General features: G+C 41.8%; 1 protein-coding gene across 1 annotated transcript; it reads left to right on the top strand.

Annotated features, from left to right (window-relative positions):
* The first annotated feature begins 11,192 nt into the window (after positions 1 to 11,192).
* Positions 11,193 to 12,281, top strand: LOC121593468. Its single transcript, XM_041915802.1, has 2 exons — positions 11,193 to 11,907; positions 11,985 to 12,281. Exons 1-2 carry the CDS (start codon positions 11,521 to 11,523, stop codon positions 12,003 to 12,005), a joined length of 408 nt encoding a protein of 135 aa, XP_041771736.1. The 5' UTR covers positions 11,193 to 11,520; the 3' UTR covers positions 12,006 to 12,281.
* Positions 12,282 to 17,071: the final 4,790 nt, after the last annotated feature.

The raw sequence follows: 17,071 nt of genomic DNA, 5'->3' as shown, positions 1-17,071 counted from the left end.
GAGATAGGATAACGGGCTCTGCTGAATGATATACACTGACATTTATCAGCACACACTTGGAGGGCGTTTCTGCTGCAACAGCTGTCGAGATTCTCAAGGATCATTTGAAGGCGTACACAGTCACTGTCGTTTCTAACTGGAGCGAATAGTTTTACGTCGTCGGCGTACATTAGGTGTTGGCCTGGGGGTAAAAACAAAAGATAGGTCATTTATATAGATGAGGAAGAGTAGCGGTCCCAAGTCACTCCCTTGAGGCACTCCGAAGGAGCTGGTGAGGGAGTGAGAACGATGAGATCCTATGCTTATGCAGTACGAACGACCATTTAAATATGAACGCAGCCAGGTGATGTGCCTGTCCAGGAAACCGAGTTTTTTTTAGCTTCGCGAGTAGAATATCATGAGAGATACTATCGAACGCAACCCTGAAGTCGATATATACTGCATCAACTTGAGTACCACGATCCATGTGGTCGAAGTAGAAACCAACTAATTCAGCAAGATTTGTGGTGGAAGATCTCCTTGGGAGAAATCCATGCTGACTAGGGCTCATATAGTTTTGAACTGCTGTGAGTAGCGGATTGTATAGAATGAGCTCAAACACCTTTGCACAAGCGCATAGGGAAACAATGCGACGATAATTGCAAGCATGAAGTCGACTGCCCTTCTTATGGATAGGAACCATTCGCGCGTGTTTCCAGGACGCAGGATACGTGCCACGCATAAGGGAATCATTAAATATTTTGGCAAGAATGGGTGCGAGTGATTGACGGCAGTGCTTCAAAATGTATGCGGGAATATTGTCAGGTCCAGATGATGTAGATGGTTTTATATAGCTGAGTGTGCGCGCAACTAATGCTTCGTCAATTGTGGGTAAAATAAAATCGATAGCATCCGATGGAGTATTGCGAGTGGCCTCTGCTAGTGTGTTAGGGTTGTGAACAGGAAGGGTGAATGCATCATCGAAACGATTGGCGAAAGTGTTGCAGATATTGGATGTATCGATACTAGTTTCGCCATTGTAGCTCATTGACGGAGGGTGTGCAGAGGTGTGATTGAGTCGCACAAAATATTGGTTGGGGGAAGGTTTGCGAAGACCAGATTCACTTGACGTCCAGTTGATTTGCAATACCACTCAATTGAAATAATCCGGTACTATGCAACCCATCAACGAAATCGGTATTAGACACGGAATTGCATAAAGGTGCATAATGCATGACAGAATAACATGGAGAGCAATCGGTGGCTTCTCAAGTATTAGTCAGTTCCTATCTGATATCAGGTTTATTGAAATCTCCGAAGACGTATAATAAATCGCTCTCTTTAATGCGGCTTGAAATATCACGTACATTATCATGTAAAGCATTCATCACTGCGGGGTCATTCGCATGACTAGGCGGAATGTAAACAACCCCGATGAACAGAGACACCTGGCAGCAATGTTTTGATCCAAAGTTGTTCCAGTATGGTATTAGGCGATGCGATTTCACATGTCGGTATTGATGTAGAACAAGCAATTAACACACCCCCACTGCGTGAGAGGGCACTGTTGGAGGGATTCCTATCGCACCTGTAGATGTGATAATATTCGTCGGAGAATAGTGATGAAGGTATGGACTGGGTAAGCCAAGTTTCGATGAGAATAATGAAATCGTATTCGGATTCTGACAACGCCAGACGAAGATTAGTGGTTTTCGTACGTAAACCACATACATTTTGGTAGAACAATGAGAGGCTAAGAAGTACCAAACCAGGTGAATTCGAGATATCAACGCGTGGATTCGGAGCATCGGGATCCTCAGGAGCATTGCCGGATGCAGTGCTAGATTGCTATTCGTCTGACGGCTCGGCGTCGGCAGAATCATCAGTTCGTTTAGCGTTTCCGCGCTTCGGTCTTTTTTTAGGAGCGGCCAAGCATTCGGGAGGTGACCTGGTAGATGTGGTGGTAACAAGCATTCGTTCATTAAGGTCAAGATGTGGCTCGTTTGTAAACAAAGCTGTATCTGTAGTGGTCATGGCAGGTAAGGAAATCGTAACGGGCTGTGCGAGCGTATCTGTTGTAGTAGTTGGTATCGGGGCACTCCCTCCAGAATGTGAGAGAGGATTATGGTAAGTGTCGGTAGCGAGAGTAACGTTTTGATCGAGCATCGAATTTGTATCAGTTGTTGCCACAGGTATTAGTGTTATAATATTGGTCCGATAGTCACGGAACTCTCGGTAGGTAAAAGCAGAGGGCCATGTCTCAGGTGAGAGAGCCTTGTTGCGTAGAGTGGCTGGTACAGTATCGGACAAAATGATAGGACCCTGGTTTTTTCAACGCAGCATGCACCCGTTGGGACAGGTTATGTGTGGTTTGTATGTGTTTGTGTGTGCGCATGTGTGTGTGCGCATGTGTGTGTGTGTGTGTGTGTGTGTGTTTGAGTGTGTATTGGTATGTGTATTGGTGTGTGTTTGTTTCACAATGTGTCGTTTGGGATAGATTTTTTAGTAGTTTTTTTTGTGTTTTGTGTTAGGTTTTTGTTGTAATTAGCAGGACCACCGCCCTCGCGAGCAGTGATCCCTATTCAAAAATGCAATAAGTTCAGTTCTTGATCTTATTGCCGTTGCCCACGATGACATCAATCATGCGTTGACGCATCGACATCACCAGATTCTGGATCGTTTCCGATGGAACTTTGCTCCACACCTCTTGCATGTGATCGAAGAGTTGATCAAGATCTTCCGGTATGTTTTTACCCAGCCTCTTCTTGAAAATTGCCCAGAGGTTATCAATGGGATTGAGATCCGGGCTAAGGGCAGGCCACTTCATTGTTTTGACATTGTTGTCAGCAAGCCAAATTTGGACAGTCCCGGAAGTATGCTTAGAATCGTTGTCTTGCATAAACATCGAACACCGAGGAAGGTTTTTCCTAGCGTGTGATAGCAAATGAGTATCAAGAATATCTCGATACCCAAACCGATTCAAATTACCTTGGATTCGAACCAACGGACCCATCCCATAGTAGAAGAAGCATCCCCACACCATGAGACTACCACCGCCATGCTTGAAAGTTTTGAAGCGGTACTTCGGATCAAGAGCACAATTAACAGGGCGCCGAACCAACCTGCGTCCGTCCGACCCCTGTCGATTGAATTTCGACTCGTCTGACCACAAAACCCTGCGCCAATCCTCTTCATCGAAGAAAATGTGCTCAATTGCAAATAGCACCCGTGCGTTTTATGCGCAGGTTTAAATTGGGCACTTTGCGTGGCACTCGCGCGAGTAGCCCGGCACTGACCAATCTTCGCTGAACTGTTCTCGGCGTCACCGCCAATTTCAATATGCCTCGGATCTCTGGTGCCGAGCTAAACGGATGTTTCTTCGATATGTTAACAATCTTAGGGTCTTCCTCCGCCGTGGTCTTCCGAGAACGTCCGGGTGACTTGCGCGTTTCGGTTGTCCGAAGCGCGTTCGCCACAAAAGTGCGCGATCGTTCCATCACGAACTCGATCGTTCTGCGCTTAATGCCAGCAGCCGCCATTCGCTTAATGATATGGCGCTGATAATCGGTGCAATGTTTACCTCGACCCATTGTACTAAAAATTGCTTGCTTAGACCGTCAAGAACACACTGGTTAAAAACTTGGATACGACTGATGCCGTGCGTTCTGCTTTTATACGCGATGAATCACATCGTTGTCGAGCAGCAAAAAAAGCGGATGGATAAAAACGAGATAAAGTGAGCATCTACCCATTCAAAACCAGAACAGAATACTGTCGCGCTCATGAAACAAAACGCCCATTGAAAAGAACACCTGCGCGCTTGCTCAATGCACACACAAAGTTTCCCATGCACACACAACGTTCAACACAGAGATGCACGCAGGCCTTTCAATGGCGTGCACTGGAGAAACACCTGTGAGGGAATGCCGAGTTCATTGCTATTGTGCGCGTTTCCATTTCGCACCGGTGTCGCATTCACATTCATGAAACAGCACACCTGCGTTCTCGTCCGAGGAACATTCGCTGCTGTCGATGCAAACTTTAGCTTTTATCCAAGTGTGAACGCACGCTGTTTCACATGATAACACACATAATCAGAATGCTTTCAACGCAATATGAAACTATGTCAAGCTACGTTTTTCAGACAAAACCACACACCACACACACCACACACACACACACACACACACACACACACACACACACACACACACACACACACACACACACAAACACAAGTAACGTGGTAAAACAAGTGCACGGTGCGATGAAAAATTAGGGTCCTATCTTAAAGTCCGATACTGTATACTTACTAACATATCCGGCGCTACAACCGTTTTGCGGTCTTGGCCTGCCTCAGAAGTGTCCGAAACCGCTCACGGTCTCGCGCCTTCGTCTTCCAGTCCGTTATCCTGGCCTTAATGGCGGACGCCTCCACGCCATCTTGCCACCTCAATTTGGGCCTACCACGCCTCCTCTGTCCTTGTGGACGGCCTAAAAAGACTTTACGGGCTGGGTCGTCCGTTTCCATGCGTACAACATGGCCAGCCCACCGGAGCCTGGCGAGCTTGATACGCTGTACGACAGTGAGGTCGCCGTACATCTCGTATAGCTCGTCATTATAGCGGCTCCTCCATTGTCCTTCCACACATACGGGGCCAATTATACTTCTGAGCATCTTCCTCTCGAACGCGGCTAAGAGGGTTTCGTCAGATTTGGACAGTGTCCATGTCTCAGAGGCGTATGTGAGTACTGGTACTATATAGGTACTATATAGATTGTGATTATTTATTGGGAGGCCCGCTGATGTTGCCACCATCAGTTTGGTGTTTGCCTCGTTTATCTGCTATCCGAGGCTCTCTGCCGCCTGCTCAATCCCTTGGTAGGCTTCTGCTACATAGGAGAGCCGCAGACCAATGATGTCTATATCATCAGCGTATGCCAGGATCTGGGTTGACTTATAGAAGATGGTTCCCGTAGTCTCCACCCTCGAGTCGCCGATGGCCCTCTCTAGCACCAAGTTGAATAGGAGACAGGCAAGCCCGTCCCCCTGGCGCAGACCCTTGGTGGTAGCAAAAGGTTCTGAGAGTTTTCCATCCACCCTCACTTTGCATGTGACGTTGGTCATAGTCATTCTAATCAGCCTTATCACTTTGGCCGGGATTCCAAAAGAGCTCATAGCGTCGTACAGTTTTACCCTGGCTATGCTATCATACGCGGCTTTGAAGTCAATGAAGAGATGGTATGTGTCGTGTCTGTATTCAGCCATCTTGTCCAAGATCTGCCGCATGGTGAAGATCTGATCAGTGGTTGATTTTCCGTTTCGGAATCCTCTTTGATAGTTTCCGACTATCTCTTCGACGTGCGGGACAAGGCGATCCTGAAGGATCAGGGAGAATATTTTATAGGCGGTATTCAACACCGTAATACCTGTTACATGTAACTGTGCCGACAAACCGCGTGCCTCTTTTATGGCACACGCAAACCAAAACAAATAGATAATGACAGGAGTTAGGTGTAAACATCTCGGCTGTCAAAGTCGATGTTCGAAATTCGGATATCGGGAAAAGGGCAACGTTCGCTGCGTAACGCGATGGCGCAACGGGAAGAAAGGGCTTAAATAGACCGTGCGCAGGATAATCGGCCTCTTTCAAAACTAGCGAACGACAAAGATCGCGTTTTTAAAACTACAGTTAATAGTTACATTCGGTCGAGCCGGTGATTAATGAAGTATATTGTACGTTGGTGAAAACGGTCGTTATTTTTCATATTCGCTATCGTCGAGGAGCCGACGAAGTTGCTTTCGCAACAATACCTCTGTAGTTGTTGCAGTCCAACCTGTCTCCCTTCTTGTATATGGGGTAGATGATGTCGAGATTCCAATCATAATCAATTCGCTATCCCACACCTCAGTAACAATTTGATGAATCTCGTTTTCTAGTCGTGCACCTCCATTCTTGACCAGTTCGGCTGCAATTCAGTCAGTTCCGGGTGCCTTGTTATTTTTCAGCCGACGAATAGCCTTTCGTGTTTCTTCTATGCTAGGTGGCCGTAGCATGACACTATCTGCTGGTGGCGCTTCTAGCTGTTCGTTTAGCTGGTCGTGGAGTAATTCATCAAAGTACTGAGCCCACCGCGAGAGGACCTCTGGCTGGTTACTAACCAGACCTCCATCCTTGTTGCGACAGCAGGTAACCTTAGGTACAACGTTGTATCGGTGACCTGCTATCGCTTGGTAAAACTTTCGTGTAGATACGCCTCTGTGATTTGCTCGAGTTCCCGCATGTTTTGCTCCTCCAAAGCATGCTTCTTGGAGCGGTGAACTCGTTTCTCTTCGCGTCTGAGCCGTGAATATTCCTCTGCGCATGCCCGCGTTCTCTGCCGTTGCTGCATTGCTCGGTATGCAGTATTCTTACGTTCGGTCACTTGTCTGCATTCTTCGTCGAACCAGCCAGATTTGGTGTTGCCACGACGTGGTGGGAGTATATTTCTTGCACAGTTTATTATTTTTGTTTTTAGAGCGTTCCACCTCTCGCTCGTAGTTTCATATCTGTTTTCTGGTAGTAGAGACTCGTCTAAAGTGGCTTTGAATTCCTGTTGGACAGTAATGTCCCTTAGAGAGTCCGTGTTGAGCCGAGGCTGGTCCGATACTGTATGCCCACCTTAAATGAGATAAATGAGAGTGTCATAGTGTCGGCACCAAGCTTTGTCAGACGGTGTACTAACACATCCCGCTGATCGAGTGCTAGACGTACTTGCACCATGAGAGAAATCCTCTCAGTGGTAACCGATGGGGAAAAACGCGTAAGGAATGGCCACATTCGCGTATCAGTGTGTGGGATGGTGTCTAGTGTGTCAGAATCGAGCGGCGATCCCGATCCTCTGAGTAGTGGTGTTTGCTTGATGTAAACTGGTGGCATATTGGTGAAGGATGACGGTTCGTTCGCACTAACACTTAGAGAAGCGGCTAATGATGGATACTGTTGTAGTGTGGGTGTAATTGTACCAGGGATATTTTGACCACTGAATTAAATAATTTAGGGTGAGACGACGCTGGATTGTGATGAATGGGCCGTTGAGACGGTAAATCGGTGGCGGCATGCCACCGCAAGCAGGAACGGATCTCCTCCTTTAAAACTTCCAGAAGCTCAAACTTAATAACTGTGGTATGCTATGACATTTCGCTACGGAGGCCCGCTTTAAGGTCGGCTATGAAGGACGATAGGTCGACAGAAGTGTGGGTGTAGGGGGTGGAAGACCTCAAGACGGCCGTACGCGGATCCTTATGAAATTTCACACAGGCCTTACAGGCCCAAAAAAGTTGTGCACAGGACTTTATAGTCGTATACAGCTCCTCAGAAAGTCGTGATTTTCATTCATTTTGAAATGAGCTAAGTTTGTCGAATGTGCAAATTGTCACATTCGTCCGGTGTGAAAGAGCTTATAGAAATATATTAGAGCTCTGTTTACTAAGGTATCTTTTATCCGGTTGTCCGTTTATCCGCGCTGTTGAGAAATAACAGTACTATACAATGATGGTATTGTGTTCTGAGGATATTTATCAAATTTATTATTTATATTCATCAGAGCAGATTGACATTACAATCAACACTCTAATTCATGACAAATTTCAAATTTTCTCATTGGAAAAACATGGAACAAGGAAACACAAAAGATAAACTTAATAAAAAAACAAGAATTTTAGTAAATAAATCATTTGACTCAAGATTCGTGTTATTTGCAATTCCGGGCGAGGTCGAGTTCCGATGTGCTCTGATAAACGGCGCTGTACTGTAGGTAAATTTGTTTTTCTTTGGCAAAAGAACTGTGGTCGGTCAAGGCCTCCCCGTATCACGTGTGAATGATCAGTACTCTAGCCGTAAACCGCTTATAAGGCAAATCGTATACCGATTTCTAGGGATCTTCAACCGTTAATGATGTTACGTTCGTCTTCTGTATGGTTCGTTGTTCATTTATACCGCGAAGATAATTTTTGAGGTTTTCAGAGGTTATGATCGTTTTTGTCACTTTCTTGAGTCTTTCTTCAGGAAAATGGAAATTTATTTATTATTTAACGAACTGATGTGGAATCAAGTTGGAATTTTAGATGTTTATGTACAATAGTGAATGGCTGAAGCCAAAGCCGGTTCCGACCGGCTCCATACTATTTTGGAGCCTGCCCCGCTGTTTGATAGTTGTCTCGCCCTGTTTGTTTGTTTACATTTGGTATTGGATGCTGCATCGAATTCATTATTGTTTTTTTTTTCTAATTTTCTTTAACATTTCAAGCGCCGCTTTATATGAATTCGTATGACGGCTTTCCTCACCGCTCAGGTTTGTATCTGCCCAATGGGATAAAAGTAGAAAGCCTTGTGCAAAATAATCATATTTCTCCCTCTATCCTCTATACCGCGCTTACTTGCACTCATGCGCGAGCGCTCGAGTATATGAAACGACTTCGTATGAAACGACGAAAACTAAGCTGTAAGCTGTTGTTGTGATGTGGTGTGTATCTAATAATTTGGTTAAGTCATCAAACAATCGTGATGTGAATTATCTACCCCTGTAGTTATCCTTAATGGGCAGCCAAAACGTGAAACGTATTCTACTACAAAAACATTGGCAATCGTAGCTGCTGTGATGTCCGATAGAGGATAACACTCTGGACATCTAGTAAACCGATTTACGAGTGTTAGTAAGTATGTTTTGTTTTCAGATGGTGGAAGAGGTCCTACAAGATCCATGTGTATATGATCGAATCTCCCTTTGGGTATTGTGAAATTTTCGAAAGGAGACTTTGTGTGCCGTGTAATCTTTGATTTCTGGCAACCAATGCATAAACAACTCCAGTTTGCAACATCTTTATTTATTGATGGCCAAAAATATCTGTCGGTCATCAATTTTCGTGATGCCTTTATTCGAGGATGAGATTCATTGTACACGCCTTCAAATGTTTTCTTCCGTAATGGAATTGGTAAATACAACCTGTTTTTACCTGTTGATGATTCAAAACATAGTTCTGTATCCCCCAGCTTTAACTTGTTGATTTTGTATGAGGAATTGCGTTTTCCCTGGTTGTTGGTTAATTGAATTTTTTGATGAACTTTGATGTTCGGCAAATGATTTGTAATTTAAGTCGTCAATAGAATTTGTTTCCCCCGCGCGTGATAGAGCATCTGCGACGACGTTACTATCACCTTTGATAAAGCGTGGAGATTTTGTCGTGGAGATTTTTCAGTTTTCGACATTAGCGCTGTTGTCTGAGGTTTGTGATCAGTATAAATAATAAACGATCTCCCTTCCAAAAACTATCAACAAATTTTAATACTCAGAACGATTGCCAGTAGCTCCCTATCAAACGTAGAGTATTTTTGTTCGGTTGGAGACATAACCTTGGAAAGAAGATGCTAAAGGTTCATCAAATTCTTCATGGTGTTGCTGAAGAACTGCACCCACCGCAAAATTAGATGCATCCGTGGTTAACGAGAAACTGTTGTTTGTTCTAGGATACGACAAATTCGTAGCATTTGCCAGATCGGTCTTGCCCGTTAAAAAGCTTTGTCGCATTCCTCAGTCCAACTAAAGGAATCTTTTTGCTGGTATTCTGTGCTAATAATTTGTGTAATGGTGCGAGGATACCAGAAACCTTGGGCAAAAACCTATGATAATTAGACATTCCCACAAAATGTTGTAATTTTTTAACTGACGCTGGGGTTGGAAACGTTAGAATTGCATCAATCTTTGTTTTGGATGCTTCTATTTTAATATCAAATTGAGCTAAACGATGGAAAACCTTACAGGGTTTACCAGCATATAAAACAACTGTTCACTTGTTGATAACAATAGTCGTTTTGTATAGACACCGCTGTCTACCACTTGCTCACACGTCAGATGGTGTAAGCTACTCTGTCCAATTCAATAACACAATTTTCGCCTTCGATTGCACAACGGTCGGATTCGGCACGGTTTATTATGGTTGTTGGGTAATTAACAAAATTAATGTTTCGATTTATTGAAATGTATGGTTTATACTGCATATTGCTTGAATAAAATAAACGTATTGAAAATGTTTGGTTTTTGCAAAATTTGTCCCAACAAAACAAACTGTGCCGAATCTGACAGTTGCTAATCGAAGGCGAAAATTGTGTTATTGAATTGGACAGAGTAGCTTACACCATCTGACGTGTGAGCAAGTGGTAGACAGCGGTGTCTATACAAAACGAATATTGTTATAAACAAGTGAACAGTTGTTTTATATGCTGGTAAACCCTGTATCCAAGGCGCATTAAAGAAATCTGGTGATGGAATCCAGATTCAAAGTGTATGTAGTCCAGGTGGTCTCATAGCATGTTTTTGTAACCAAATTTGGATAACACATTTTGACAAGATGGGTGAAAATGTTTGTTCAAACAAGCTTTCTGGCTCTGGCTTGACGAATACACAAAACACTCTTAAAATCTTCATTCAGACGCAGAAGCGATACAAATCAGCCTTCTAATTTTATACACCTAGGGATAAACCCATCTTTACATTACAGGGTTTTCAATGATATTATTGACGTGTTCAGCGAGTTGTTGATTCGTTCGGGCATATAATTGACACTTTCAGCGAGATATGGAATTGTTCGGAAGCAGGCGTTGACAAGTTCGGCGATACTATAGAGCTGTCACTTTCGTACCCCTTGGACTGCAGCTTGGATCATTCTCATCAGAAGGTAAACAAACGGTTTTTGTAAAAATATGTTTGTTTTAACTAATTTATGTATTAAACAGCTTGGGGAATGATTATTAGATACTTTTAGGACTTTTGATTATGAAAAATAGAACCCAGCGGCACAGTGTGTAAACAAAACAAATGACAGCATTACAGAATCGCTGAACATGTCAACGCCTGCTTCCGAACAATTCAATATCTCGCTGAAAGTGTCAATTATATGCCCGAACGAATCAACAACTCGCTGAACACGTCAATAATATCATTGAAAACCCTGTATATCCGCTTAGATAGCTGCTCGAAAACTGCTATAGAATGCAAATAGCTGACAGGCTGAAATTTCAGCCAACCAATTTATAACGGAAAGGACCCCGGTGTTGGAATTAATTCGTTACTTCTATATTGGATGATCTGTTATCAATCATAATACGCCTTTTCCTCTTTTTTTAAATATGAATTTAATCTAATACAAATTTAGGAAGGACGACAAGATTGGATTTACTTCATAAAAATCCATTAAGATATTGATTGAGTTTATTTTAAAGAGTTATATGCGTTATTTTCATGGTGAAACGGTTTTTCCAATCAAGTTTTCAGCAGTGAAAAAAATGTAAATGAAACACTTTAAATTTGACCAATAAATGAATATACAAATATCTTCAAGAATATGTGTTATATAATTGCATAATATTTAAATGCAATTGCATTCTGTGTATCGCTATTGGTAAATCGGGAAATGTAAGCGATGAAGCTATTTTAACGTACATCATAAATGGCTTAGCAAGTGATAGGATTTACGATAATCTCGTAGTGCGTGAATATAAAGATATGCATGAACTGATGTCGCACATTCAACGATGGGAGACTCTTCTTAAATTGCGTGGTACATCAAGTACCTCGTCCTACCAACGTTTAGAAAACACACGGGTTAATGAAAATCAACGTGAGAAACCGAACAGAGCAGCGCAGATCAACAGAAAGGAACTTGCTAGTGTGCGTTGTTACAACTGCTCTAGTTTTGGGCATTATTCCGGCCAGTGCCTAAAGCCTCGACGAACGATTGGTGCATGTTTCTCGTGTAGACAGCATGATCATCAAAAGCTTGAATGCGCCAATGCAGCCGGGAAGAATAATATACCTGTTTTTGCAACTAATGAAACTACAAGCGAGAGGGATAGCTATGCCGATATAGAGAAAATCAAAGCGTATCAACAAGTAAGTGTTACTTTAGAAACGTTAAATGGGGTTAAGGTGTTCCATTCATATGTTTATTTATTGTTCAAATTTGGCAGACCGACGAGTTTTATCAGTGAATCTTTCGTCTCAGATGGAGCTGCGAAAAAGGCTTCTCCTTCCGGATACAAGGGACTAGGGAATAAACCACTTTCGTCGCTTGGACACATTATCTGCAATATTGGATTTCCTCATAAAATCATATCTTATCGGGTTAAAAACCTTTCAAAATCAGGAATGGATTGGCCAATCATTATCGGTAGAGAAGCTTCGGATAAGTTAAACGTTCTTTTGTATCACTCATTTTATTTGTATAGTAAAGCGAAATTATTGAGCATGAATAATAAAACAATGAATTACTTGCAGCCACATATGATGGAACGCCTTATATCATTGGGGATTTTAAAAATTGATTCGGATGACAGGTTCATGCGCAAAATGCCACTTATTAAAACTGTTTTATCGATTATTGTAGATTTAAGATTAGATTATATTTAGATTAGATTAGATTAGTTTATATTTAGATCAGATTACATTAGATTATAGCATATTATAGCATATTATAGCATGTAACTGTACGGAGAGAAATGAGAAATAGAACCCGGCACTTCTCGTTGAGCCTTGCAATTGAATGGATGGTGTGGTTATAACAGTTGGCGACGAGGCGGGCAATACATTAAAAGACGAATCGATAATGGCTACATTTAATATCGAGCCGTTTGTGCACGAGAAGTGAACTTGGCAAAGATGGGTGAAGCGGTTTGCTGGTGTGGCTAAAGTGTTCAAAGTGGATCAAGCGGACATGCAGCAGACGCTCCTGCATTACTACATGGGTAGTGAGACTTACAACGTGCTGTGTGACATACTCACGCCGGATGAACCGGAGGCGAAAAAGTACGACCAGATCGTCAGCGCGTTAGACGATCATTTCGACCCCAAACCATTGGAAATGGTAGAGCTGTGGAAGTTCCGACAACGCACACAAAAGGAAGCAGAAAGCATCACCGAGTTCGTGGCGGCGTTACAACGTGAAGTGAAAAACTGTGCGTTTGGTGATTATTTACAGAAAGGGCTGCGAAACCAGTTTGTGTTCGGTTTACGTGACAAAATGATACGCGCGAGGTTAATAGGCGAAAAAGACTTAACGTTCGAGAAAGCAAAGCAAATCGCATTCTCGATGGAAACAGTCAACGATGGTGTCGAAATTTTAGCCCAACGGGCTCTGTCAGTTGACTTTATGGATCGATATCCAGCGCCAAGAATCAAGCGGTATTGTTTCCGATGCGGCAGTTCATCGCACTTAGCGAATAAATGCGAACACAAAATGAAAGTGTGTGCGTCATGTAAGAAGGTCGGTCATTTACAACGCGTGTGATTCTAAAATGGGGAAAGCACATGGGATGAACAATAAGAAACGAGTGAGTAGGACAGCAAATCTCGTGGAGCAATGCGAGGATAGTGACAGTCAGGATACAGAAGAGGATCAAATTCATAAAATAGATATTTTCCAAGTAGAAAATGTGAAAGATAGTAAAAAAAATTGTGTGAACGTACAAATTGGAAAATCACCAATTAAGTTCGAGGTAGACAGTGGTTCACCAGTTACTTTAATTAACGAACACGACAAAGAGAAATATCTTAAGAATATCAAGGTCGTACAAACGGACGTAGAACTGAGAAGTTATTGCGGTGGGAAAATTTCTGTCGCAGGAATGGCTGAAGTGAAAATCAAGACAAAAGAAGGAATAAAGAAACTACGATTGTTCATAGTTGGGGGCAATAGGCAACCATTGTTGGGTCGCGAATGGATGAGAGCCTTAAATTACGATTGGAATAAAATCTTGCATGGTAAACAGTATACAGTGGATAAAATTATTGAATCATCGAATACCCAAAATGCTTTAAAAGCAATATTAAGGCCGGGCTACATTGATCGTACTCGAAAGCGTAATTTAGATTTTCACTAGCGCATCTGGCGGCGGCTAACCGAAGCATTTTGCCAAACAATTTGAGGCTGCTCCAGAAAATACGTTATTTTTCCATGTTTTTCACTTTAATTGGACTGGGAAAGCTTTGTAATTGATACATAAATATGTTGTGCAAGTATTTCAGCCGTTTTCGCATCAAAAAACGGTGAAAAAACTACTTAATTTGGAGATCCGGCACGACCCTTCCCCCGACTACCAAAAAAAGCTTCCTCCAGCCGCCGCCAGATGCGCTTGTGAAAATTGAAATTACACCAGAGAGTACGATCAATGTAGCCCGGTCTTTAGACGAATTTCCTGCAGTATTTTTGGACACAATAGGAAAAATAGAAGGTGTCAAAGCATCTTTGCATTTGAAAAATGGGGCAAACCCAACGTTTCTTAAAGCGCGGCCTCTTCTATTTTCTATTCGAGATACTGTGGAAGAGGAATTAAAGAACATGGTGTATAAAGGCATACTAGTTAAGGTAGAGAGAAGCGAATGGGCGACCCCAATAGTACCAGTTAGGAAAACGGGTAACAAAGTAAGACTGTGCGGAGATTATAAACTAACAATTTACAAAGGGCTATTAATTGATGATTTCCCACTGTCCACCATCGATGAACTTTTTGCAAACATGAGTGAAGGAAAAAAATTCTCAAAGCTCGATTTAGCCCAAGCATACTTACAAATGGAAATCAGGGAGAAAGATCAACTTCTACTAACGCTGAATACACACATGGGACTTTATTAACCCACTAGGCTTATGTATGGGGTAGCCTCTGCCCCAGCCATATTTCAAAGAGAAATAACTTCAATTCTACAAGGTATACCAGGAGTAACAGTATTCTTGGATGACGTTAGACTAACAGCCCCAAATGATACGGAACATTTACAAAGATTACGAGAAGTACTAAAACAGGTTAATGATCACAGTATGCGAGTTAACTTAAAGAAATGCGAATTCTTAAGGCCTGGCTACATTGATCGTACTCTCTGGTGTAATTTCAATTTTCACTAGCGCATCTGGCGGCGGCTGACCGAAGCATTTTGCCAAACAATTTGTAGCCGCTTCAGAAAATATGTTATTTTTCCATGTTTTTTACTTAAACTGGACTGAAAAAGCTATGCTATTGGTAGATAAATATGTTGTGCAAGTACTTCAGCCATTTTCGCAACAAAAAACGACGTAAAAACAACTTAAATTTGGGATCCGGCACGACCATTCCTTCGACGACCAAAAAAAGCTTCATCCAGCCGCCGCCAGATGCGCTAGTGAAAATTGAAATTACACCAGAGAGTACGATCAATGTAGCCCGGCCTTTAGAAGATAAGATTGAATACTGCGGCTACATGATAGACAAGCAAGGAATCCATAAATTACAAGGCAAAATAGATGCGATAGAAAATATGCCAAGACCAGAAAACAAAGAGCTAGTACGCGCACTGTTAGGTTTGGTAAATTATTAAGGAAGATTCATGAAAAACCTTAGCACACACATGTACCCAATCAACAATTTACTTAAAGATGAGGTAAATGTGGAATGAGAATGGTGTGGTTATAACAAAAACTATAGAAGAAAACAAATACAATCCAAGAGAGATCAGTTCGCTTTCTAATCGGAAAAAAAGATGATAGTAATAATCAATCCTTCATTTCTAACGAATTCAATTATGATGAAACTTTTGCTCTTATGTGTGCTATAGATGTCAATTTGCCTGAACATGATTGTAATATGGGGTCTATAGTTGCTATTCGTGAAAGAAAGCAAATAAGCTCTATTATTATCGATAACTATATCAAACGATAGACACGTAAAATATACAAAGAATATCATATAATGACGATTAGCTTAACATACGATACACCTATTTTCTGTAAGCCACGGAAACTTTCTTTTGCGGAACGAAATCATGTGCGTAAAATTGTTAAAGATCTCCTTGAAAGAAAAATAATCCGACAAAGTAATTCAGCATATGCTTCTCCAATTATTTTAGTCAAAAAGAAAAATGGTGAAACAAGGATTTGTATCGATTACAGACCGATCAACAAAATAACCGTACGAGATAACTATCCGTTACCTTTGATAGACACATGTATTGAACACTTGGGAGATGAACAATATTTTACTTTACTGGATCTTAAAAATAGATTCAATCCAACTGATATGGCCCCAGAATCGATTAAGTATACAGCATTTGTCACCCCAGATGGACAATACGAGTACATTAAAATGCCGTTTGGTTTGCAAAATGCTCCCCCAGAGTTTCAAAGATGTATCAATTCCGTATTACGGGAATTTATAGATAACCGTGAGATTGTCGTTTACCTCGATGATATTATTAGACCATCAAAGGACTTACACGATTATCTTCGAAGATTAAGTGCAGTTTTAAAAACAGTTCGTAAAAATGGCCTTGAGATAAAGTTAGAAAAGTGTATGTTTGTTCATGATGAATTAGACTACCTTGGCTACCATGCAAGTAGTAAAGGAATACGACCTAGCAACTATCATATTAAAGCAATTGAAAACTATCCTCAGCCTTCAAATAGCAAGGAAGTACAGAGATGTCTGGGACTAATTTCATATTTTCGAAGATTTGTGCCTTCTTTCTCGCCTATTGCCAAACCTTTAAGTAGTTTATTAAAACAAAATGCACCGTATAACTTTGATGGTCCCTGGATTAGTGCTTTCAATACACTGAAAAAATGTTGATAAAAGTACCTGTTTTACGATCCGCTATAAGAAACAGATTTGCATTGCGATGCTAGTTCAGTAGGATTTGGGTCAGTACTTCTACAGAAACAATTTGATGGAAAATTTCATCCTATTGCATTTTTCTCAAATACTGCATCGCCCGCCGAAGCGAAATTGCACAGCTATGAATTGGAAACGCTGACAGTTATTCATGCTCCAAAACGATTTCACACGTATGTACATGGCGTACCAATACGAATAACAACTGATTGCAACTCTTTAGTCGAAACATTAAAAAACAAAAAAATTATCAGCACAACTAGCACAACGGTCACTTTTTTTTTAGAAAATTACGACTATACTATGCAATACCGTCCCGGGTGTTCGATGGGTCATGTAGATGGTTTAAGCCGCCAACAAATAGCAGTAGCTACACAAGATCTTGATATTGGTTCTCAGCTGCGAATTGCACAATCTCGAGA

Source organism: Anopheles merus, chromosome 2L (genome assembly GCF_017562075.2).
Source record: "Anopheles merus strain MAF chromosome 2L, AmerM5.1, whole genome shotgun sequence".
NCBI lineage: Eukaryota > Metazoa > Arthropoda > Insecta > Diptera > Culicidae > Anopheles > Anopheles merus.
Note: the sequence above shows the minus strand (reverse complement) of the source record. Positions and strands in the feature narration are given on the sequence as shown.

What these genes read in the sequence shown, in the direction of transcription:
- LOC121593468 (XM_041915802.1), top strand. Translation starts at nt 11,521, where the DNA reads ATGCATGAACTGATGTCGCACATTCAACGATGGGAGACTCTTCTTAAA. An exon ending in AAATCAAAGCGTATCAACAA is followed by an intron (nt 11,908 to 11,984) that starts GTAAGTGTTACT and finishes CAAATTTGGCAG; the next exon opens with ACCGACGAGTTTTATCAGTG.